The sequence below is a fragment of the Anomaloglossus baeobatrachus genome, chromosome 6, assembly GCF_048569485.1.
Source record: "Anomaloglossus baeobatrachus isolate aAnoBae1 chromosome 6, aAnoBae1.hap1, whole genome shotgun sequence".
Lineage (NCBI taxonomy): Eukaryota > Metazoa > Chordata > Amphibia > Anura > Aromobatidae > Anomaloglossus > Anomaloglossus baeobatrachus.
The window spans coordinates 171,369,644-171,394,096 of NC_134358.1; the positions used below are offsets into that span (position 1 = coordinate 171,369,644).

General features: G+C 43.3%; 1 protein-coding gene across 1 annotated transcript in view; it reads left to right on the plus strand.

Moving 5' to 3' along the window:
* SMCHD1 (structural maintenance of chromosomes flexible hinge domain containing 1) overlaps window positions 1–9,166 on the plus strand; it is a 437,194-nt gene extending 428,028 nt beyond the window's left edge. Inside the window, exons 43-45 of the mRNA XM_075316053.1 lie at window positions 4,151–4,309; window positions 6,275–6,398; window positions 7,548–9,166. Coding sequence (XP_075172168.1) covers window positions 4,151–4,309; window positions 6,275–6,387 — 272 coding nt within the window. The 3' untranslated portion in view covers window positions 6,388–6,398; window positions 7,548–9,166. The remainder of the gene's footprint in view (window positions 1–4,150; window positions 4,310–6,274; window positions 6,399–7,547) is intronic.
* Window positions 9,167–24,453: the final 15,287 nt, after the last annotated feature.

The following is a 24,453-nucleotide window of genomic DNA, read 5'->3' on the forward strand; positions in this document are numbered from 1 at the left end:
GCTATGGGCTGCTGCCATTAACTCCTTATTACACCGAATTGCCACGACACCAGGGCAATTCGAGATGAGCCAGGTAGAGTCCTGGGGCTGTCTCATTTATTGGATGTGGCAATACCGGGCGGCTGCTGGCTGATAGTTAGTCTGTGGGGCTCCCCATAACATGGAGCTCTTCATCCTGAGAATACCAGCCTTCAGCCATGTGGCTTTACCCTGGCTGGTATCAAAATTGGGGGGGACCGCACATCGCTTTTTTTTTTTTAATTATTTATTTTACTGCACGATATAGACCCTCCCACCGGCGGCTGTGATTGGTTGCAGTGAGACACCTGTCCCTCAGCGTGAGGGTGTGTCTGACTGTAACCAATCATAGGCGCCGGTGGGCGTGGGAAGCAGGGAATATATGGGTGGCTCAGTGGTTAGCACTGCAGTCTTGCAGCGCTGGGGTCCTGGGTTCAATTCCCACCAAGGACACCATCTGCAAGGAGTATGTATGTTCTCCCCGTGTTTGCGTGGGTTTCCTCCGGGTACTCCGGTTTCCTCCCACACTCCAAAAACATACTGATAGGGACTCTAGATTGTGAGCCACAATGGGGACAGTGTTGCCAATGTATGTAAAGCGCTGTGGAATTAACAGCGCTATATAAATGAATAAAATTATTATTATTAATTATTATTAATACGAGATTGAATAAAGAGCGGCCGCCATTTTCAAAAGAAGAAAAGCCGCCGTAGCTTTGTGACAGCCGTGCAGCGCCGCGCTGGTGATCGGGGATTGGTGAGTATGAGAGAGGGGAGAGACTGACTGACGGACAGAGAGAGAGAGACAGACAGAGCGACCTACTGACAGAGAAAGAGACCGACCGATAGAGGGAGATACATCGACAGAGAGAGACTGAAAAGTCCTGTGCTTTGCTTGTCAAAAAAGCATGTGGAGCGCAACAAAAATGCAGTTCAAGTGCATTTTGGTTGTGTTTTGACCCACATCATTGATTTCAATGGGTGGAGAACACAGCTACCACGCACAAAAGTGACGTGCTGCTTTTATTTCCGCAGTGATTTTTGGCATCCAAAATGCTGCTTTTAAAAACGCAGCGTGTGCATTGAGTTTTCGGACTTCTCATAGACTTTGCTGGGGAGCAGAATGCAGGCAATTTGGCACTGAAATGCTGGAGTTCAAAACGCAGCGTTAAAGCGGGAACAAACGCAACGTGCACACATACCCTAACTTATGCTGCTTTTAGATTAGGTAGCAAAAACTGTGTGACAGATTCTCTTTAATAAATTAAATGATTACAAATTTGGGAATATGCACATAGTTAAAAATGAATCCTACAGTGTCTTGTGCGTTTCTGATCACATGGAGATATTACTATAAGGATCCTTATGTGATCCAAAATTTGTAAGACTGCAGGAATTTTTTAACCATGCATATAGTCCCCATTTTGTAACTTAAGGACTCACTCCAGTGGGTTTTTTCCTATTTATTTAGCTGCTGGAGTGGTATTTCTCATCCAAGTTCCCTGCCGCCCTCACTGTAAGTCTTTAAAAGCCTCGTTCTGTCTCTCATAGACCTATATTGAGAAGTGACATTTCACTCTGGAGCCATCTGGTAGGTCACAAACTGCAGAGGATGACCGAAGCGGTACCCAGAAAAACAAAAGGCAGCAGCTGCTAAGTGAACAAAGTATGAAAGCATAAAAAAGAGCAAGTAAAATAATAAAGTAAAGCAGTTTAGCAAAAATACTTCTTAGTGGAACCATACAGAAAAAAGGGGGCACGCGGCCAATGAAACCAATAGTCAATGCTATGATATACCATAGTGGGCCCAGTAAAGTCTAGACATATATTGGAACCTCGCTTAACGAGTAACCCAGTTAGCGAGTATTTCGCTTAACGAGCAAAGCTTGCTGTAAATTTGTAACTCCGTTTACGAGCAAGCTATGCTGAACGAGCAAAATACTCACTGCACGCACTTCCGGTTCCGTACATCCACCGCGCTCTGACCCGCTCTTACAGTCCGCACAAACAAACACGCACACACACATTATGCTTGCCTTACCTTCCATTCCATCGCCGGCCTCATGGTTCTTTTAGTTCGCCGGTACAGGATGTGTATCGGGTATCCATCGCGACGAGGGAGTAACTTGCTCTGGCAGCGGAAGTTCCTCCATCGGTAGCGATGGTTACCCGATACACATCCTGTACCGGCGAACTACAAGAACCATGAGCACGGCGAGGGAACGGAAGGTAAGGTGAGCATAAAATGTGTACCTTGCGTTCCGTTGCCGGCCTTTTGGAACTTGCAGTTCGCCGCTACAGGATGTGTATCGACAACCATCGCGACGATGGTTCCTCCGCTGTCAGCCGGTACTCAAAGGCAGATCGCTGGCCAATCAGAGGCAAGCAGCTCCTGTCTTTGAGATCAGCGCTCTAGCAGCAGAAGTTCCTCCCTCGTCGAGATGGTTACCCGATACACATCCTGTACTGGCGAACTGCAAGTTCCAGGAGGCCAGCGATGGAACGGAAGGTAAGGTGAGCATAATATGTGTGCGCGCGTGTTTGTGTGTGTTAGTACGTATGTGGAATGACACAATAGAGGACCAGGATGGGACATTTAACAAGTTGTGGAACGAATTGTCTGCATTGCAATCATTTCCTATGGGAAATCTTGCTTTGCTGAACGAGTAAATTGGTAAACAAGCACACTCCCAGAACAGATTGTTCTCGTTAATCAAGGTTCCACTGTAAATGCCAAAAAATAAGACCGTGGAATTGTAAGACATAATTGTGAGAGAAATTGTTAAAAGTCCTTTTCCTGTCGTGCAACCATTTTGCCTGTTTCACAATATGCTTGACTGATCTTTGTCTCCAGAATAACTTTGTTTTCTGTTTGTTGAGCGATAGCTGACCTCTGTCTGGATGGGAGGTTTGGCTTTACAAAAACCTCTTTTTGTCCAAATTCTTGAGAAAGTAAAAAATTTCTATTCCAACGAAGGATAAACTATTTACGGTGATTTTATGCATCACGATGGTGCCATAAGTGCAGTCTATCATATCAAAACCCACTGTGCCTGCCAAATCATTGTTTCTACCAATATTCATTCCAATTATTGTGTAACACATAACCTTAAGCTGCCTGGGAGGGAACCCCAACGCGAGTTTCACGTTAGCGTCTTCCTGGGGGTGTGGGTGTTTTTATATTTTGATAGATTGGTCTTTCAAGAATGCTGCAATACCAAATAATTCTTTTTTTTTTTTTACATTTCTTTAACTGGAGTAAAGAGTTTGGGATATTTTTGTTGTTCCTTTAGGGACATGAACCTGTGATCCTTTGTAGTAAATACAGCAATGCATCAGATTTGATGTATATAGTAAGCGGCAGTCTCCTATAGTGCCCAGCTTATGCCTGGAAATCACATAAGAAATACCTTCTACAGGTATGATGCCCTTCTTGCGGCTTCCAGCTGTCATGCCAACTCATCAGCTCACCGCTGAACGCCCAGATAACGACATTTTAAGAGGTTAACAGCAGTGGTCGCAGTAAGGCGCTGCTGTTAGAGCAATAATAAAACCAGCAGCTGGCCTGTGTGGAGCGGGCTCTGCTTGCATAATAGTATGCGATGGAGGGTTAAAGGTTAAGACATTGATAAGGCTGAAATATATAGATATACATGGAAAATTTATGTCTGAATTGCTGTATAATTGCATTTTACTATTTGATATTAAGAAGAGTATGTTATGAGTCCAGGTACATACCCCCTTCAGTATCAGAATAAACAGGCATTTGGGGATGGATTAAGATTCTAAGAAATCTGTTTTATAATGTATGCAGTTTGTATTGTGAAATTTGGTGATCAATCTTTTAAAGGGGTATTCTCAAGTATGTTATAGCTGGGGATAGGAGATAACTTTCCAATCGCTGACTGTTAGAACCCCACCGATCCCGAGAACTGTGGCTCTGAATAGCGCTGTGTGAATGGAGCCGAGGTTGCTCATGCACACTTCCGCTCCATTCTTATAGGCGCGCTGAACGCCCGCCAAGCATGAATAGGGGGTAACTTTCTAACTTGAGGATGCAACTAGTAAATTCTGTGCCTATCTAGTAGAGTAATTTTTTCACTATATGCATTCTGTTTTGTCTTGTGTAAAGATCTCTTACAGCGGTATCGTGAGGCACTAGTAAGGTCCCAGATGGTAAGTGAAGAGCTTACAAAGCAGATTCAGACCTTGGACTCGCCCAATATGCAGCAGAAAAAAACAGAGTTTGAGCAACATCAAAAGGCTCTACGGGAAATTGAGAGAAAACTTGGTACGTGCTCTGTTATTGACCATGAAGAAATCTGTTTATTTGTGTAGCTATCAGGGAAGACACTGCACATGAGAGATAATTGCTTGCAGTGGGAAATGTAGAGAATTGGCGTTTCCTAGATGATCGTATAAAAAGATAATGCAGGGGAACAGGTTTAAGGCATTCAGGGGTAGCCACTACACCTGAAAAGAACCTAAGGACATTGCTGTATAAGAAGGCACCAAGCATTATTATTGTTATATGGTAGACCAAGGGAATTGTTTCTGTTTTTACATTCTGATCCTTAAGTTTCAAGTTACATCTGTGACTTGAAGTGTATGCATCTGCTGAATATAGCATTTTTTTAGACTATTAAAAAGGTCAGTGGGACTTACAGAAAGGTAGCAGAAAGGTCTGTTCTTTTATTTGATGTTAACTTCTTAGCTTGTAAATTGCCTTTATGTTTCTGAATTGGCAATGCTAAGCTTTTTAACTGTTCTGCCCTCCATGTAATTAATTATACATTGTATTACTATAGCATATTAGAAAAGAAAGAGTTATTTTTAAAGCTGTCACAAATGATGGATAACCCCGATGCAAGTGTGGCTGTAAAGATGTGTTTACAAGTACCGTATTTTTCGGACTATAAGACGCACCTGACCATAAGACGCACCCTGGTTTTAGAGGAGGAAAATAGGAAAATAAAATTTTAACCAAAAAATGTGGTCATGACACACTGTTATGGGGCGAGGATCTGCTGCTGATACTGTTATGGGGGTAATGTCCCCAAATTCTCTACTAAAGTACCCCATTCTGGTAACAATCCTCCTGCCTTGTATATGATCCTGCTCATATACCCCCATCCATCCTGCTCATATACCCCCATCCATCCTGCTCATATACCCCCATCCATCCTGCTCATATACCCCCATCCTGCTCATAATATACCCCCATCCATCCTGCTCATAATATACCCCCATCCATCCTGCTATATACCCCCATCCTGCTCATAAAATACCCCCATCCTGGTGTATGGCCTGTATCCTGTGGCACAGAAAAAAAAAATAAACGTTTATACTCACCCTTCCTCACTGCCTGCAACACTGATCATCTTCTTCTCTGTCTCAGCTGCAGCGTCGCTGTGTGTAGCCGTCGCCGTTGTCTGCAGCATCGCGATGTCTTCCTGTCTGTGCCGCTCAGCTGACCTGTGTGGACACTAGCGGCGCGCACAGCGATGACTTCATCGCTGTGCTCACCACTCTTTACATCAGCTGACCGGCATAGGAAGACATCACGATGCTGCAGGGGGACGGCTCCACACACGGTGACGGGTGAGTACACTGATTCACTGCACCCCGCACTGATAATGATGCACGGACGGCAGTGAATACAGCTGCACATGATCACTCCAGGCTGTAGTTGCCAGGGGTGATCATGCGGACCGGCTGTTAATTATGCGCGCATCCCCGCCCATCATCCCGCCCACCTGTCAGCGCTGGCTTTAGCGCTGAGAGATGATGGGCGGGAGGATGGGCGTGCATATGTAATGAGCGGGCCCACGTGGTCACGGCAGGTGCTGCTACAGCCTGCTCATGCCACCGATGACCCGCTCCACCGCAGCACCCACATTCCCCGCAGCCACATTCAGACCATAAGACGCACCCCCCACTTTCCCCCAACATTTGGGGGGGGGAAAGTGCGTCTTATGGTCCGAAAAATACGGTAGTTTGTCAGCCCACAAGCACAAAGTTCAATATAGTTACAGTAATCCATCACCTGATGGGCCAGAAATCCTAATAATTCTTCTTGTGCAAATTTTTTTAATTGTGTTAACATGAAAGTTGCATGTTAGTTCGACAATAAACCTTTTTGTTGTGCACTTACTGGTATTTTTGGTAAAACTGCTGCTGAAGACTGTCCATTATTTTTCATTTAGTTTAGAGTTTAATGTTTTGGGTGTTTTTTTGCTTTCAAAATATGTATTAGGTATGACTCCCAAAAATCCTAACAAGAGAACAGATCAGTTTGATCCAAATATGTCCGATTCTCCTGTTCCTTCAAAACGAGTAAAAAGAGATTCATTAAGGAGAACCAGATAAAAAGTCAACAGGTACTTGTCATGAATGCAGTGTTGTGTCCCTGTACATGTTGAGATCATCATGTGTTTGCGTCTAAGTCTCCTCTGAAATCAACTAAATAAATCTACTCACAAAAGTAACTCTGCAAATCATGATTGTCCATCACTTTCAGCGTGTATGGAATGTTAAAATCTTACGCAAACTAAAGTTTTGTATTCCTCTTACCCCCCCAATCAATTCCACTTGAAAATATCAGCAAATTTTCCACACATGCATTATATGTCCCATTTTTAAGTATATATTCTGTTCTATAACTTTTTTTTTCCCAAGGGGAAAACATAAAACCAGCAGTTCTGTTCACAGAAGTGTTTTTACTGTAATCACCGTGCAGTGTAAATGGCATGATAACTTTTCTGCAGGACAAGTTGTAGTTTTCATTAATTTTGGGAACATAAGACTTTAAGACCCAAAAATTCTAAAATGCATTTTTTTTTTTGCATACCCTTATTTTTTAACATGTTGAATATTATAAAATGGTTAGAGATAGCTGTACCCAGATTATTCTGCAATTAAAAAAATAAAAACTATCCCTAAAAAAAGGGGACAAATGTGTATACACTTTTAAGTATTCTACTATGAACTTTAAAGGGACTCAGTCACAGCAGCATAATGCAGAGACCCGGATTCCAGCGATGTGTTACTGTGCTGCTTAGTGTAGTTTTGATAAAATCACTATTTAATCATCAGTAATCATTAGAGGACTACTTGGCCTGCTGCCAGGTAGTCCAGTATGTTCATGAGCTTTGTAGATCTGCAGCAGAGAAAACATTAATTTTATTAAAATGACAGCGCAGAGACACATCGCTGGAATCAGGGTCTCTACATAATGCTGCTCTCAGGTGAAATAGTAAAAACCTAGTGACAGATTCCCTTTAAAGTTGAATTTGGGTCTTTTTTTTTTTAGTTAAAGAGGTGAGAAAATGCATTAAATAATGAAGAATGGTGTGCATGACTCTGGCCTCTTGTCAACAATCATCTATACAATTTCCACCTAGTGTGTGCACATATAACTCTTTTCTGGATATAATTCAAATAACAGTATTTTTATGCCTCTGCTCAGATCTTGTGCCGTTTCTGTCCAAATGTTTGGTTCACTTCTCTTTTTTTTTTGCCCCCCACAGATGGAAACCTAAACGCAAATGAAAATTTGCTTATGTTTCAAAGAGACAAAAAGAACCTTACAACAGCTCGCCTCTCTATTTCTGCTGGAAGCCTAATAGTTCAAAAATGATCAGTATTTTTGTAGGAACAGTCAAGAAACAATAGTTTAGCTACTGCATAGACTGTTTTGGTCTATTTTGTAAATAGAAGTATCAAATGCATCACTTTACACGTGTAGATCCATAATGTGTGGAATGTGACGTTTGTCACCTCTTTCATACATGCTGATATATTTCCAGTTTTCTACAATATATTGAATTTTTGAATTTACTTTTTTATAATCCCTTAAAAAGTGTATGCAAGAAATGACTAATGGTTAAGTTAGAGTATTTGTGTAAGACTAAGACATTTTATTATTACATTACTTTTGCATGTATGATTTTTTTTTTTTTTCGGAATATCACAGTACAAAACTGGCATTGTACATTTTTTTTGTTGCTTTTAAAGGGAACCTGTCAGGTCCTGTATGCACCCAGAAATAAGAGCGGTTCTAGGTGCATATTTCTAATCCCTGCCTAACTGCCCAGGCTATAGTAGAAAAGATAAAGGAATATTTAGAAAAAGTATTTCTAAAGATCCTTTATGATATGCTAATGAACCCAGTGACTAACCGCAAGGGCGTTACTTCCCTTGGCTAGTCAGCCCCCTTAGCATGTAAGCACGCTGCTGTGAGCGTGCAAACATGCTAATGAATGCGCAGCGTCACAGGCATGGTCACTCACCTCTCTGGTGTCACCGCGGCCAACGCTGGTTTTCGTCTCAGTGCGCACGATCAGAAGTCCCCATACTTCCGGTCATGCGCTCTATGAATCCGGGTGTACGCATGCCAGCTTCAAACTGGTGTAGTACGCATGGCCAAAAGCCCGGTGACTTTAGATCATGCGTACTGACCCTAAGCCCGGCGTCTGAGGCGATGCAACAGACATAGGTATGCACGTCACTGCCGATGATGACGGTGGACAATAGGCATTGAATAGCATGTTAGCACGCTCCTGTGGGTGAGCTCCCATGCTAAGAGGGCGGAATGAGCGCAGGAGCGAACGCCCTTGTGACTAGTCCCTGCGCTCATTAGCATATCATAAAGAAATACTTTTCCTAAAGATCTCTTTATCTATGCTAGTGTATACAGGGACGGTTAGGCACGGATTAGAAATATGCACCCAGAACTGCTCGTGGCTCTTGGTCCATATTGCACCTGACAGGTTCACTTTAATGAAAATATTGAAAAAAGAATTCATTTATTTTTAAAATGCCATCACTTGCAGTATTTCTTTACTATTTTATTATCTGTGTTCTTGGCATTTATACTATTTTAGATATTGGTTTAGTCCCATTCCTTTTATAGTTTTGCTGAATACTCAAGATTTGTTCATATTTTTTCAATTCATGCAACTTTTTTTGTGTAATTGTACATCCCTTAGATTTATCAGTGGTAAATTGTCAGAAAAGATGAAATGCTACATCTTACACTTACTATTTTCAAGACTTTGTTTTCTAAGTTGGTTAAAAAAATGTGTCTTCATTTTCAAAGACAAATGCTCTTTATTTTATTATTTTGAATAAAAAAACGATAAATTTGTGTCATTTTTTCTAAAAAGTAAATCTCAGACTTTGCTTGAGTAGTTTAACATATTGCAATAAACAAAAAGGTAATCTAAAAGTAAATTGAGATATGTAGTATGTACAAAGGACTTTAGTGATTGCTGCTGATCCTTACATTTTAGCAACGCCTCATTAAACAGAACCTGTCATCTGATTCATGGTGTCCAAACAACCGACCACATGAATCAGCCTGGCTGCATAATTTTGGCGGGGTATATTCTTATCTGCGTCGCCCTGTGGAAGAGACCTGTCAATCACATGCAGAATACATACACATACACTGGAAGAATATGGCCAAGGCCAGAGCCAGACTAGTCTAGTCAAGTCTATGAATATTTAAAGTATAGGTCAGTGTTTAAGAGAAAAATGTACCTCACTTCAATTGTGCTGTGATTTATGCTGTTCATGGTTTAAATGACAGGTTTCGATTCAATTATTGCTCACTGGTCTACCTAATGGGATCAGAGAATGTGGTCTATTTTTTTCTTCTTTTCGAAAGTAACATCATTGCATATTACTAAGAGTGGTGTACATATTTGAAGTTCCCCCCCCCCCCCCACCTCTTCATCTAAGACTGCACCTGCATGCGAGGGATCTGACCTATGAGTGGACAGAAAATCAGTATTACAAAATAAAAAGGCAACTCCTACATCCTCCTTCAATGTTTTTTTTTTCCTCTGCACAAGGGAGCCTTGAGCACATAGGTGGAGCAGCCGTGAAGCATAGCATACCCATTTGGTATTTTAGCAAGAATGACCGTGAGTACATTGGCCCATTTGAACGCTGGAATAATCTTTAGAGGTGGTTTACTACTCTGCAATAGTGGCCACATCTTTGTAAAACTGACAAGGAAGGCTTTTTCTAAATACCTTGTTCAGCCAATTCTGGCTTTGAGTGGCACTATTACAGTCCACTCATCCCCATGAATTGAACCCCTGGGCTCCATGACCACTGAGATCTGGTGATGTCATGTCAACTTCCAGCTGACTCGGCATCACAGTGACGGGCCCCTGTCTCCCTGAGTGACTGGGCTGTGGGCAGAGTTTCACCCCTCGTCACAGCCCAGCGTCGCTCCTCCTTGCGGCACTCTGCAGTGAAGGAGAGCACGTGTGACATGCTGGGCTGTGATGAGCGGTGAAATGCTGCCCACAGCCCAGTCACTCAGGGAAACTGGGGCCATGATTCGGTGATGTTGGGTCAACTGGAAGTTGACATGACATCACCGGACCTCAGAGGTCACGAAGCCTGGGGAGGGGGTCACTTCATGGGGATGAGCGGACAGCAATAGCACCATTCAGAGGCAGAATTGTCCAAACAAGGTATTTAGAAAATTCCTTCCCTATCACATTTACAGGGATGTGGCCAATATTGCAGATTAGTGAACCACCCCTTTAAATCTAGATGTCTCCAAACTGATGTTATGTCTCCATTGCCTACTGCCTTAGTCACTGGATTATGTGGACAAAAATCAATAAGACATAGAATAAAGTTATCATTTTAAAATTGCAAAAACATCTCCACCATTATAATGAAGCCTTTCCAAGCAAGTCTGTTTAAGAACACTTGGATACTAAAGGAAGCATATTGTAGATTCAGATCTATTACAAGGAATCCAAGAAGTCGGGGACCCACTAATGAGAGGATGCATTCTTCATCCATGCTACCTCAGCTTGCTTCTTAGTGGGTTAATGATATACACTTTTAATACCAAAATTGTAACAGCACTATAGAGTCCATTTAATCCTTTATGGATATTAATCTTCAATTTTTTACAGGATTATTAATCCTAAAAATAATTTATTATTAACTAATTGTATGTATTGCACTTTAGTCCCTTCAGGAATATTATATACCATATATTTATTGTTGCTGTATATAATTTTTGTAGTTTTGTAACATAAAGTCCCGTTAACTTTAATTGCTATCTATATTATTGCACCTTTTGTGCATAGGTTGAGATGTGTATATAAAGAATTATCCCAATTACGGGATAATCCCACTACGGATATAATCCCAATTACGAGATATCCCAATTACGGGAAACTTCTTAACCTGGATAAATTCCCCAATAAATGATGTTGCAGGGAATAAGGAGTTTAATGTCCTTTGGGATTAATTCAAATGGAAACATACCTATATTATTACTATTATTTCACTAGATGAATTAAGGAAATATAGTACTGTTGTTAAATTAATCTCTTAGATCACTACAGAACTTCCATCTCATTTTAAAATCAAAGCTACCTTGTCGAACAATACTGATATTGTAATGATCTTATAGAGGGTCATATGGGAGCGAAACCTTGGTTATGTTCTCAAACTGAGCCACACTAATTCATTTTATGGTCCTCACAGTATAGTTACTAATGGGCAGTGATGTCAGCATCTCACACTCTTTTTTTCAAGTCCGACACCACTAACCTTTTTACCCAGCAAGCATAGCACAGTGCGTCGTGCCTCACATACAATGTGCTTTCTCTAGTTACTGCACTAGATAAAACAGTACATTGACCATTGCCTCATCTACTATATACTTCCTTTAGTATCCAAGTGTCTTTAAAGGGAACCAATCATCAGGATTTTCGTATATAACCTAAAGCCAGTGCTATACTGGCACTATCAGGCTGATTCTATACATACCATTAGTGGTCAACTCAGATGTTTATGCTTTCAAATCCAAGAAAGTGAAGTTTATAAATTCAGCAGCTTCTTGAGTGACAGTTGCATCTGAGCAGATAATCTCTGGGTGGGTATTCATGACTTTTTGCTTTTGTGAAACACTTGTTTGCATGATTCCCGCCACAATATGAACATTCAGCACTGACTGTCGTTGAACTGCCAACACCCTGACCTCTGATGGGCTGAAGGTGTCGAACCGGACGTTGACCCGCCGCCACCCACACACAGTGTGGGGGCACGAGTCAACACCATCAATGGCATCCATAAAGCAATATCTTTATGGTCCTGGTTTGGGCTCGGTCTAAGGAGTACTTTACACGTTGCGACATCGCTAGCAATTGCTAGCGAAGTCGCGTGCGATAGCACCCGCCCCCGTTGTTGTAACGATATTTGGTATCGCTGCCGTAGCGAACATTATCGCTATGGCGGCGTCACACGCACATACCTGTTCAGCGACGTCGCTGTGACTGCCAAACAATCCCTCCCTCAAGGGGGAGGTGCGTTTTTCGTCACCGTGACGTCACTAAGCGGCCGGCCAATAGATGCGGAGGGGCGGAGATGAGCGGGACGTAACATCACGCCCAACTCCTTCCTTCGGCATTGCCGGTGGACAGCAGGTAAGGAGATGTTTGTCGCTCCTGGGGTGTCACACATAGCGATGTGTGATACCACAGGAACAACAAACAACATTGTTCCGGCAGCAGCAACGACATTAAGGAAATGAGTGACGTGTCAACGATCATCGTTTTGGAACGATTTTGCGATCGTTGATCGTCGCTCATTAGTGTTACACGCTGCGATGTCGCTACTGGCGCCGGATGTGCGTCACTAACGACGTGACCCCGACGATATATCGGTAGCGATGTCGCAGCGTGTAAAGTACCCCTAACTGCCTTTCGTTGATAGAATTTTTCATCATAGTGGAGCCAAGCAATAACACCAAAAACCCTATGTTTCACCTATAGCATCCAAGTAACAAAACAACAGTGAAGAATTCTGAAGTGCCTTTTCCCCCATCACAGTGGCCAAAATAGCGAAAGCCTGTAGCCAATTTGAAAATATACACCAGATTAAGTGGTATCTTGTTTTTTCCTCATTTTTGCTTTTCTCAGGGTTAACTTTATCCAAATGAAATTTCATTAAGGGGAGTAAGGAAAAAAAATTCAACATGTTCATCTTTCCAAATTTTTCACACAACCTTTTTTAAATGAGCCCCTAGAGGACCATAAAAAGCAAACAAACTTTATCACAAATGTTTCTCTAAACTGCCTACAGGAGAAACACTAGGAGAGGCTACAGATGCAGTCAAAGATAAATGGGGTACTCACCAGGCTCTTAACAGAAGTCAGAACGCACTCTGTGATCCTTTTCTTGGGCACTATCGCTGTCTTACTGTAAATCTTGTTGCAAATCACGCCTGCAGACCATTTCCCGCCAGATCTCACCAGGTTGTGCCTGGCTATGCTGCATCATATTGCCAGCCGAGATTCCTCCCAAAAGAGGCTGAAGCTGCACTGTAACAGCCAAGAGCTGCACACTCTCCTTGTAATGTCATCCTACTATGACTCCTTCCTCCGGATGGTGCCGATTGCGCCTGCGACTCTCCACGCTGGGCTGCATTCTACCTTCGCCAAGATGAAGGACCTGCCAGGCCTGCTCCAGAAGATGCTGCAGCCAGAAGCGAATAAGGGAGGGCCACAAGCTCTGCCTCCTTTGTATGGGCCCTCTGCGGTCTCCCTGTACTCCTGGCACTTCGACCTGCAGCAGCTTGTACCTGATTCTGGGCAGAAGGAGTCAACAACGGGATCCTCTTCTATACCTCTGGGGGCGCCAATGCCTTGCAGGTGGGCACTCGACCTCACCATGCAATCCCAGCACTGAGTTCAGATGTTCCTGTAGTCACTCACTCTCATGTCTTTGTGCTGCAGCCTTCAGTGATGCCATCAGCTCCGGGTCCATGACAGCAGCGGTAGTCATGTGTGGGCCTACTCTAAGCTACGCCCAGTGCGTCCCTATCTTTAGATGGGTCACATTCTAAAGTTGAATGGCGATGTTTCCAACAATGAAGAATTAAAAAGTAAATCCAAGTAGGAGAATGTCGTCATTATGTATATTTTGTGTGTGCCTTTCTAGACTTCAAAGAAAGAAACCAATATAAGGAAGCTATTTAAGGGTTAAACTTGATATGTATTGAGACCTGCACGTCCTAAATTATGGTGGTGGTTGTTTTTGGCTAAAAAGAGAGGGGTTTTGGTCGATGATATTTCTTAGAAATTTCAACATTTTGTTTATACAAGTTGTACATAAAAATTGTGCTGAGGAAAGCATTCATGCCTATATTCATACTACCTCATTCTTGTTACTTTTCTACTGACACTTGTTGACGTGTCACACACACACACACACACACGGTCAAAATTGTTGGTACACCTCGTTTCATGAAAGAAAACCCACAATGGTCACAGCAATAACTTAAATCTGATAAAAGTAATAAAAAATCTATGAAAATGAACAAATGAAAGTCACACTACTTTTCAACATGCTTCCACAGAATTTTTTTTAACCCCTTCATGACTGGGCGATTTTGCGCTTTCAGGGGGGTTTTTTGCCATTCATCTTCAATATAGGCATGTGAAGGCTCGTTTTTTGCAGAACGAGTTGTACTTTTAAATGATATCATGAGTTTTACCATATAGTGTACTGGAAAATGGCAAATAAATTCCAAATGTGGGAAAACATTAAAAAAAAGTGCGATTGCACAATTGTTTTTGAGATATTTGATTCACTGTGTTCACTATATGGTAAAACTGATGTCACTGATTCCTCAGGTCGGTGCGAGTTCGTAGACACCAAACATGTATAGGTTTACTTTTATCTAAGGGGTTAAAAAAAAATCTGAAGTTTCTCCAAAAATTACATTTTGCGCCATTTTCTGTGACCCGTAGCGTTCACATTTTTCAGGATCTGGGGCTCAGTGTCAGCTTATTTTTTGTGTCTCGAACTGACCTTTTTAACGGTACCATTTTTGCGCAGATGCTACATTTTCATCGCCTATTACTGCATTTTGTGGAGGCCAAAAAACGTTATTTTGGCAATTGGAATTTTTTTGCCGCTACATTCTTTACCGATTAGATGAATTGATTTTATATTTTGATAGATCAGGCATTTATGAATGGGCTGATACCAAATGTGTATTTTTTTTAACCCTTTAATTTTCAATGGGGCGAAAGGGGGGTGATTTGAACTTTTATTTTTGTTTTTCAGAACGTTTTTTTTTACTTTAATAGTCCCCCTGGGGGGCTATAAAGATTAACTGTCTGCTTTTTCATTTCTCATAATCACAGCAGCATCGCTCAGACTTGGAGAAATGATCATCTCTTGTAATAAGCAGTACTCAGCTGCTGCTTACAGGAACTTAGTCATGTGAGCTACAGGAGTCCCCACATCACCCTGTGCTACCATGACAACCACTGGATCCACGTGAGCACGTCGTGTAACTTCCGGTGTCGGCCTGTAAGTAAAGTTTTAGCACTGATCGCTATTATAATGGCGCTGTCCTATATTGACAGCGCCATTAAAGGGGTTAAAAGGCACGGCAAAATGTGATTCCACTCCTGCCTAGCAGGCACATGTCAGCTGTACAAATCAGCTGATATGTGCGCTGATCGCCGCAGGCTGCTTGCAGCAGCACGCGGGGATTATCACTAGGACATAATATTACAGCCAGCGGTCATTAAGGGGTTAAAAAATAAAACTCATGAAACAGGCCTGGACAGAAATGATGGTACCCCTGAAAATAATGACAAAAGGGACATCTTAAATCAAGGTGCGTCCACAAATTAGCATCACAGGTGTCTACAATCTTGTAACGAGTCAGTGGGCCTATTTATAGGGCTACAGATACTCATTGTGCTATTTGGTGACATGGTGTGTACCACACTCAACATGGACCAGAGGAAGCGAAGGAAAGAGTTGTCTCAGGAGATTAGAAATAAAATTATAAACAAGCATGTTAAAGGTAAACATAAGACTATCTCCAAGCAGCTTGATGTTCCTGTGACTACACTTGCACATATTCAGAAATTTAAGATCTATGGGACTGTAGCAAACCTCCCTGGACGTGGTCGCAGGAGGAAAATTGATGACAAATCAAAGAGACGGATAATATGAATAGTAACAAATGAGCCCAGAAAAAGTTCTAAAAAGATTAAAGGTGAACTTCAAGCTCAAGGAACATCAGTGTCAGATCGCACCATCCGTCGTTCGAGCCAAAGTGGACTTCATGGGAGACTACCAAGGAAGACACCATTGTTGAAAAAAAAAAATCATAAAATAGCCAGACTGGAATTTTCCAAACTACATGTTGACAAGCCACAAAGTTTCTTGGATAATGTCCTATGAACAGATGAGACAAAAATGGAACTTTTTGGCAAGGCACATCAGCTCTATGCTCACAGATGGGAAAATGAAGCCTAGCAAGAAAAGAACACTGCCCCCACTGTGAAACATGGAGGAGGCTCTGTTATGTTCTGGGGCTGTTTTACTGCATCTGGTACAGAGTATCTTGAATCTGTGCAGGGTACAGGGAAATCTCAAGACTATCAAGGGATTCTAGAGAGATGTGCTGCCCAGTGTCAGAAAGCTTGATCTCACTCACAGGGTATGGGCCTTGCAACAGGATAATGACCCAAGACACACAGCTAAAAACACCCAAGAATGGCTAAGAGGAAGACATTGGATTATTCTGAAGTGGCCTTCTATGAGCCCTGACCTAAATCCTTTTGAGCATCTTTGGAAAGAGCTGAAACATGCCGTCTGGAAAAGGCAACCTTCAAACAGGAGACAACTGGAGCAATTTGCTTTTGAGAAGTGGGCCAAAATACCTGTTGAGAGGTGCAGAAGTCTCATTGACAGTTACAGGAATCATTTGATTGCAGTGATTGCCTCAAAAGGTTGTGCAACAAAATATTTAGTTAAGGGTAACATTTCTGTCCAGGCCTATTTCATGAGTTTTGTTCTTTAAAAAATTCTGTGGAAGCATGGTTGAAAAGCAATGTCTGACTTTCATTTGTTCATTTTCAAAGATTTTTAATTTATTAAAACTTTTGTTAGATTCAAGTTCTTTCTGTGACCACTGTGGGTTTTTCTTTTATTAAACGAGGGGTACCAACAATTTTGACCATGTGTGTATGTGTATATGTATATATATTTTGTGAGGGTTCACTTACCGTATTTTACAGTCTATAAGGCGCATACAAAAGCCTATGATTTTCTCAGAAATCGAAAGTGCGCCTTATAGTCCGGTGCGCCTTGTATATGAATACAAGTGAGCATTATGCCTCCTGTTAAGAGACATGCTTACTCACCTAAACCAGTCGTTCCGGTGCTAGTTGATCAGATGGGCCGCGCTGTTCACCGGGACCGGCGCCTCCTCTTTCGGCCATCTTGCTCCTCTGTCTTCTGAAGCCTGTGTGCATGACGCGTCCACGTTATACACACTCGCCGGCGTGGAGGTCCTGCGCAGGCGCATTACAATACCGTACTTTGATCTGCCCTGAGCAGGGCAGATCAAAGTGCGCCTGCGCAGGACCTCAGTGTCGGCGAGTGTGTATGACATGGACGCGTCATGCACACAGGCTTCAGAAGACAGAGGAGCAAGATGGCCGAAAGAGGAGGCCCCGGTCCCGGAGAACACCGCCGCCCATCTGGCCAACCAGCACTGGAGCGACCGGTTTAGGTGAGTAAAGTGTTTTTTATGTTCTGCAGTGCGGCCTGCGCTCTTATATACAGCATGTTACAATGCTGTACATAAGAGCAGCGTTGGACTGGCTACCGGAGGAATCTCAAGTAATGCCAGGCCTGGATTCAGGTACCTGCCGTGCACTCCGTAGCTCTCACCTGAGCTCCGGCATGCAGCCTAGCCGCGAGCGCCGAGTGATTGATTCCCCGGCGGTTGCGGTTCAGTTCATGACAGCTGCAGATATCCCGGGCTGATCTCCCGTACTCTCACCTGAACTCCGGATTGCACCCCGGCCTTTTCGCAGCTGTCATGAACTTAATGCAATGCGGCTTATAATCTGGTGCGCCTTATATATGAACCTAGGTGCCTTAGCAGGCTCTCATTGCTAATGCGCCTTATAATCCGGTGCGCCTTATAGTCCGAAAAATACGGTACTCGATAAAGTAAAGCTACGCCTTTTGAGGTAGCAAACAGAAATGCACTTCTTAAAAAGTCCAGCAGGTTTATTAAAGCACATAAACCTCACTTGTAATTGCATACACGGGTTTCATGTCCGTAAATCCACTGGTTTGCTCGCACAGGTTTGGATACACTCCTCACATATCCAAGTGGAGGTATGCTGAGCTCCACTCACTGAGCCTGGTCAGTCAAAGCAGACCCTTTCTTCTCCCAGGGGGTCCCTCCAGAGAAGCTTCAATACCTCTTTTGCAGATCAGCAGCCTCCCCACACTGACTCCTGCCAGTGTAGAACATCTCTGTCAGGCTGCTTCTCAGACACACACACACTCTCTGCCATGTGCCAAACAACAGCCTCCATTATACTTGACATGTGACCTGTGAGCCACATGTCAAACACATCCATGAACGGGGTATATAGGTGACCAGACCCACCCATCTCTCCAGTCACCTGAAAACCTTTTGCTTTGAATGACTTCAGCACATCTACAGACACAGGACATCACTAGTCTCTCACACTGCTCTGGTGTGATTTTGGTCCACTCTTCTTCCAGTCTCTTCCACAGTTCTTTAAACTGTTGTGGGTTTCTTGGCCATAACTTTCTCAACAATGATTTTCCAGAGGTTTCCTATTGGGTGTAGATTAGGACTCTTGGCTGGCCATTTCATTGCTTCAATGTTTTATGTTTCAAGGAACTGCTTTACCCATTTTGCTGTGTGACAGGGGAAATTGTCCTGCATGAAAATTGCTGCTGATTGAATGATGAACGCAAGTAAGGAACCATGTGTTGTTGAAAAAGGTTCTGATACACACTTGCATTCACTCTGCCATGTAGCTGTATGAGAGGTGCAACTCCTGTTGAAGAAAACATTCCCCAAACCAACACACTTCCTCCACCACCATTCACTGGCTTCTTAACAGACTTTGGGTTTAGTCTTTCCCGGTTTGTTGATAAACATAATGTTTCTCATCAAACCCAAATAAATTAAGCTTCTTTCATCACTAAAATGAACTGTGGACCACTTATCCTCTGCCTACACAACATGCTCCTTACCAAAGATGAGTCTAGCCTTTTGATTCTTTCTGCTAATGAGAGGTTTGGTTACTGCAGAGAGGGCTTTCAGTCCAAATGCTCTTAAATGTGTGACACTGTATGAGGAGACAGATCATTACCCTGTTCAGTGCTGAACTGGCAAGCAATTCCTTCTTGGGGACTTGAAAGAGTTTGTGATTTTGTAAAGATGCAATATTCTCAAAATCACAGACTTGGAACGGCCAACTTCTCTTGCTATGGCTAATAGGGTCACCCCTTTGGCCTTCATCTGGACAACCTGCTGCGAGAGGGTTTAAGTCACGTTGGAACGGCACACCATTTTTACAAAGTCAGTGCAAACTGAAAAGTTAAGCGGGCTTTACACGCTGCGACATCGCTAATGCGAACTCGTTGGGGTCACGGAATTCGTGACGCACATCCGGCAGCATTAGCGATGCCGTTGCGTGTAACACCGATAAGCGATTTTGCATCGTTGCAAAAACGTGCAAAATCGCTAATCGGCGACATGGGGGTCCATTCTCAAATCTCGTTACTGCAGCAGTAACGAGGTTGTTCCTCGTTCCTGCGGCAGCACACATCGCTCCGTGTGACACCGCAGGAACGAGGAAGCTCCCCTTACCTGCCTCCCGGCCGCTATGCGGAAGGAAGGAGGTGGGCGGGATGTTACGTCCCGCTCATCTCCGCCCCTCCGCTGCTATTGGGCGGCGGTTCAGTGACGTTTCAGTGATGTCGCTGTGACGCCGCACGGACCGCCCCCTTAGAAAGGAGGCGGTTCGCCCGTCACAGCGACGTCGCCGGACAGGTAAGTATGTGTAACGGGTCTGCGCGATGTTGTGCGGCACGGGCAGCGATTTGCCCGTGTCGTGCAACAGATGGGGGCGGGTACCCACACTAGCGATATCGGGACCGATATCGCAGTGTGTAAAGTAGCCTTTAGGCTGCCTGCTAAATAGGGTTTGTCAGATAATTAAGTAAATCAGTACCAGGTGCCAAATTAACCACCAATAACTTGCAGGTTTTTGAAAGTGTTCTCTAATTTTGATCAGTGTTCTTTTTCATTTATCTCATTTAATCTACATTTTTATTAACTGCTGAAAAATAAATTTATGAAATAAGCTTAAAATACTGCTAGTTCCCCAAACTCCTTTTAATTTTTCAAGCAGTTCCTGTAGCCTTACCCAGATTCTTCTTTGCCCATCTTCGATGGATCACAACAGCTTTTGTCTGGGGAAAAAAGGTAAACCCCGACTGGCCTTTAAATACTTGACGAGACAAAAGGGGGCACAGGACTCCCAGATTTTCGCTTATATCATACATCAGCTATCTTCTCCAGAGGAGTAGATTGGTTTCATAGGGCGAGACGAAGCAGTGGGTGGATATTGAAGCTAACCTTTTAGATTGGACCTTGACCTCCCTGCCCTGGATCGCGAAACATAGAAGACCTAAGAGTATTTTGAACTCCCCTCTGACAAGGGACCTACTCCTCATTTGGGACTGAACTAACGCTCATTTTAATCTGTGTGAAGCATGGGGCCCTATGACACCCCTTTTTGATAATCCCGACTTTCCGCCGGCTCTTGGTGTGGACAGGTTTATGATCTGGTCTTCATCCCAGAGACCTAGGGTTTGCGCTACCCTGCTGGGAGCGCCTTCTCTGCCAACCTTAGAGCAGTTCCGAACCGCCTTCCCTGATCAACAAATCCAGTGGTTCTTGTACCTGCAGCTGCAATCGATCATCTCCTCTGCTCGCTCAGCCTCCGACCGGGCTAGGGTCTGTACCAACTTTGAATCCCTTTTGATCCAACTAGAACCCCCATCCCACATAATTTCCCAGATTTACTCCATTTTGATTGACCCAATCGATTCGGATCCAGTCTGGCATGTGAAATCCTGGGAGAAAGATCTGGGGAGTGCTTCCTCTGACCTGGGTTGGGCAAAAGCTTATATGTGTGTACATAGACTTCCCTTGCCTTATAAAGTGCAGGAAAAAAAAACTTTTAAGATCATTTCCTGTTGGTATAGGTGTCCGAAGGAGCTACACAAAATCTTCCCGACCGTCCCTGACGCTTGTTGGCGATATAATGCTGCTGAGGGATCCATACTACAGATCTGGTGATCCTGCCTGATAATTTAGGAATTGTGGCATAAAGTTTTCCAAATTCATAACCACATCACGGGGCTGACAATCACATGTTCTCCGCAGAACGGTCTCTTGTCCATGATTCCCGAAGCTTTCAAAGAGATCAAGAAAGGTCTTCTCCATCATTTTGTTGCCGCGACCAGAGCGATCATCCTGAGAAAGTGGAAGTCGGGTGTAACCCCGACGATTCTAGAGTGGTTGGCGGAAATGATTATATAGTGCCGTTTGCTACACCAAATTCACTATAACAGCCAAGCAAAAGGGTATGGAAAAATGTGGTAAACAATTAAAATGTAACTTTTATTAACTAATCGTTAAAAGCCATAAACCACACAACAATAATGGTTGTAAAACCAACCTTGTAAGAACGGAGCGGATGTCGGGCTCCTATATTTGCCAACTCAGGACAAACTTCACATGGAGGGAAACTCGTCCCTCCGTAGTGAGGGTAATGAGGACAACACTGAGTTGTCAGACACAATAATTAAAGTGTAACAGGGTCATATAAATCACTGTAGTCTCAATGTAAAAAAGAGAGAACAAGGTTGTCCAATATGTAGAGCCTCACAATCAAAACAGCCTCACATTACCCCTCAATTGGCAACCATCTGACCTGATATGCTCCTGGACCTCCCAACGCGTTTCATAATTCGCTTATTCCTCAGGGGGCTATGGTCATATGAGAGCTGAAAAGATGAGCAAAAAATAGTCAGAATAACACCTGAACCTGTAAAAAGAATCTAGCTTACATTGAAAAAGAACCCAGGTATTTACGGTGCCTACAAGTAGTATTCAACCCCCTGCAGATTTAGCAGGTTTGATAAGATGCAAATAAGTTAGAGCCTGGAAACTTCAAACAAGAGCAGGATTTATTAACAGATGCATAAATCTTACAAACCAACAAGTTATGTTGCTCAGTTAAATTTTAATACATTTTCAACATAAAAGTGTGGGTCAATTATTATTCAACCCCTAGGTTTAATATTTTGTGGAATAACCCTTGTTTGCAATTACAGCTAATAATCATCTTTTATAAGACCTGATCAGGCCGGCACAGGTCTCTGGAGTTATCTTGGCCCACTCCTCCATGCAGATCTTCCCCAAGTTATCTAGGTTCATTGGGTGTCTCATGTGGACTTTAATCTTGAGCTCCTTTCACAAGTTTTCAATTGGGTTAAGGTCAGGAGACTGACTAGGCCACTGCAACACCTTGATTTTTTCCCTCTTGAACCAGGCCTTGGTTTTCTTGGCTGTGTACTTTGGGTCGTTGTCTTGTTGGAAGATGAAATGACGACCCATCTTAAGATCCTTGATGGAGGAGCGCAGGTTCTTGGCCAAAATCTCCAGGTAGGAAGTGCTTTCCATCTTCCCATGGATGCGGACCAGATGGCCAGGCCCCTTGGCTGAGAAACAGCCCCACAGCATGATGCTGCCACCACCATGCTTGACTGTAGGGATGGTATTCTTGGGGTCGTATGCAGTGCCATCCAGTCTCCAAACATCACGTGTGTGGTTGGCACCAAAGATCTCGATCTTAGTCTCATCAGACCAGAGAACCTTGAACCAGTCTGTCTTAGAGTCCTCCAAGTGATCATGAGCAAACTGTAGATGAGCCTTGACATGACGCTTTGAAAGTAAAGGTACCTGACGGGCTCGTCTGGAACGGAGACCATTGCGGTGGAGTACGTTACTTATGGTATTGACTGAAACCAATGTCCCCACTGCCATGAGATCTTCCCGGAGCTCCTTCCTTGTTGTCCTTGGGTTAGCCTTGACTCTTCGGACAAGCCTGGCCTCGACACGGGTGGAAACTTTCAAAGGCTGTCCAGGCCGTGGAAGGCTAACTGTTATGATCCGGAACCATGGAAGACCACCACAAATCTTTGGCAAAAGGTGACAAGAGCATTGGCAACTAATCTGGCTGCCATCCCCTTACTAACCATCACAACTAGAAGTAGCCGAGGGGTGAACTAACATCCTGTGCACCACAAACCCAGCCGGAGAACTAACTATCCTAAAGGTAGGAAAGATGAATAACTCTCTGCCTCAGAAAATAGACAAGAATAGCAAGCCCCCCACATTCAAAGACTGCGGTGATATAAGAAAAACACAATACACAGGTAGATGACAGGATTAGCAAAAGGTGAGGCCCCCGCTGACTAAAATAGGAAAGGACAGGAAAGGGGACTGATGGTGACCAGAGAAAAACCCTGCAAAATACCAACTTCCTGATAGTACAAAAAGGCCCTCAGATCGCTCGATCTGAACTCCGTCCTATACCAGGTGCCCTTGTCATACCAATGAACAGAAAACAAGAATTATAACAAATTCAACAAGCCACAAACACATGGACCCAAAGGTGCTATACTCCACACAGAACTGCAGGGAGTTCCTCAACAATCCACTGAGGGGGAAAATCCCTGGAAGGAAATAAACTGAAACCAACCACAACAAATGACAAACCCAGATAAGCAAAAAAAACACAAATTAAGAGCAAGCACTTATCTGGAGTAGATGTGGTGTAAAGCAGGATTAAGCAGGCTGGAGATACCAAGAACAACTGACATCCGGCCACAGCCTGCAATCAGACCAGGACTTAAATAAGCAGAGAGTTAGCAAAGGAAACACCCACTGCACAACACACCTGGTCCAAGTCCAAACTATTCCTGGCCACCAGAGGGAGCCTCCCAGCAGCCAAAACATAACTAACATTCACAACAGCTAACAGTAGTTCCATAAGCCTTCCACTTCCGGATGATGCTCCCAACAGTAGAGACAGGTAGGCCCAACTCCTTGGAAAGGGTTTTGTACCCCTTGCCAGCCTTGTGACCCTCCACGATCTTGTCTCTCATGGCCTTGGAATGCTCCTTTGTCTTTCCCATGTTGACCAAGTATGAGTGCTGTTCACAAGTTTGGGGAGGGTCTTAATTAGTCAGAAAAGGCTGGAAAAAGAGATAACTAATCCAAACATGTGAAGCTCATTGTTCTTTGTGCCTGAAATACTTCTTAATACTTTAGGGGAACCAAACAGAATTCTGGTGGTTTGAGGGGTTGAATAATAAATGACCCTCTGAATAAACTTTTCACAATTTAAAAAAAAAATAAAAAAAGAAATAACATTATTTTTTGCTGCAGTGCATTTCACACTTCCAGGCTGATCTACAGTCCAAATGTCACAATGCCAAGTTAATTCC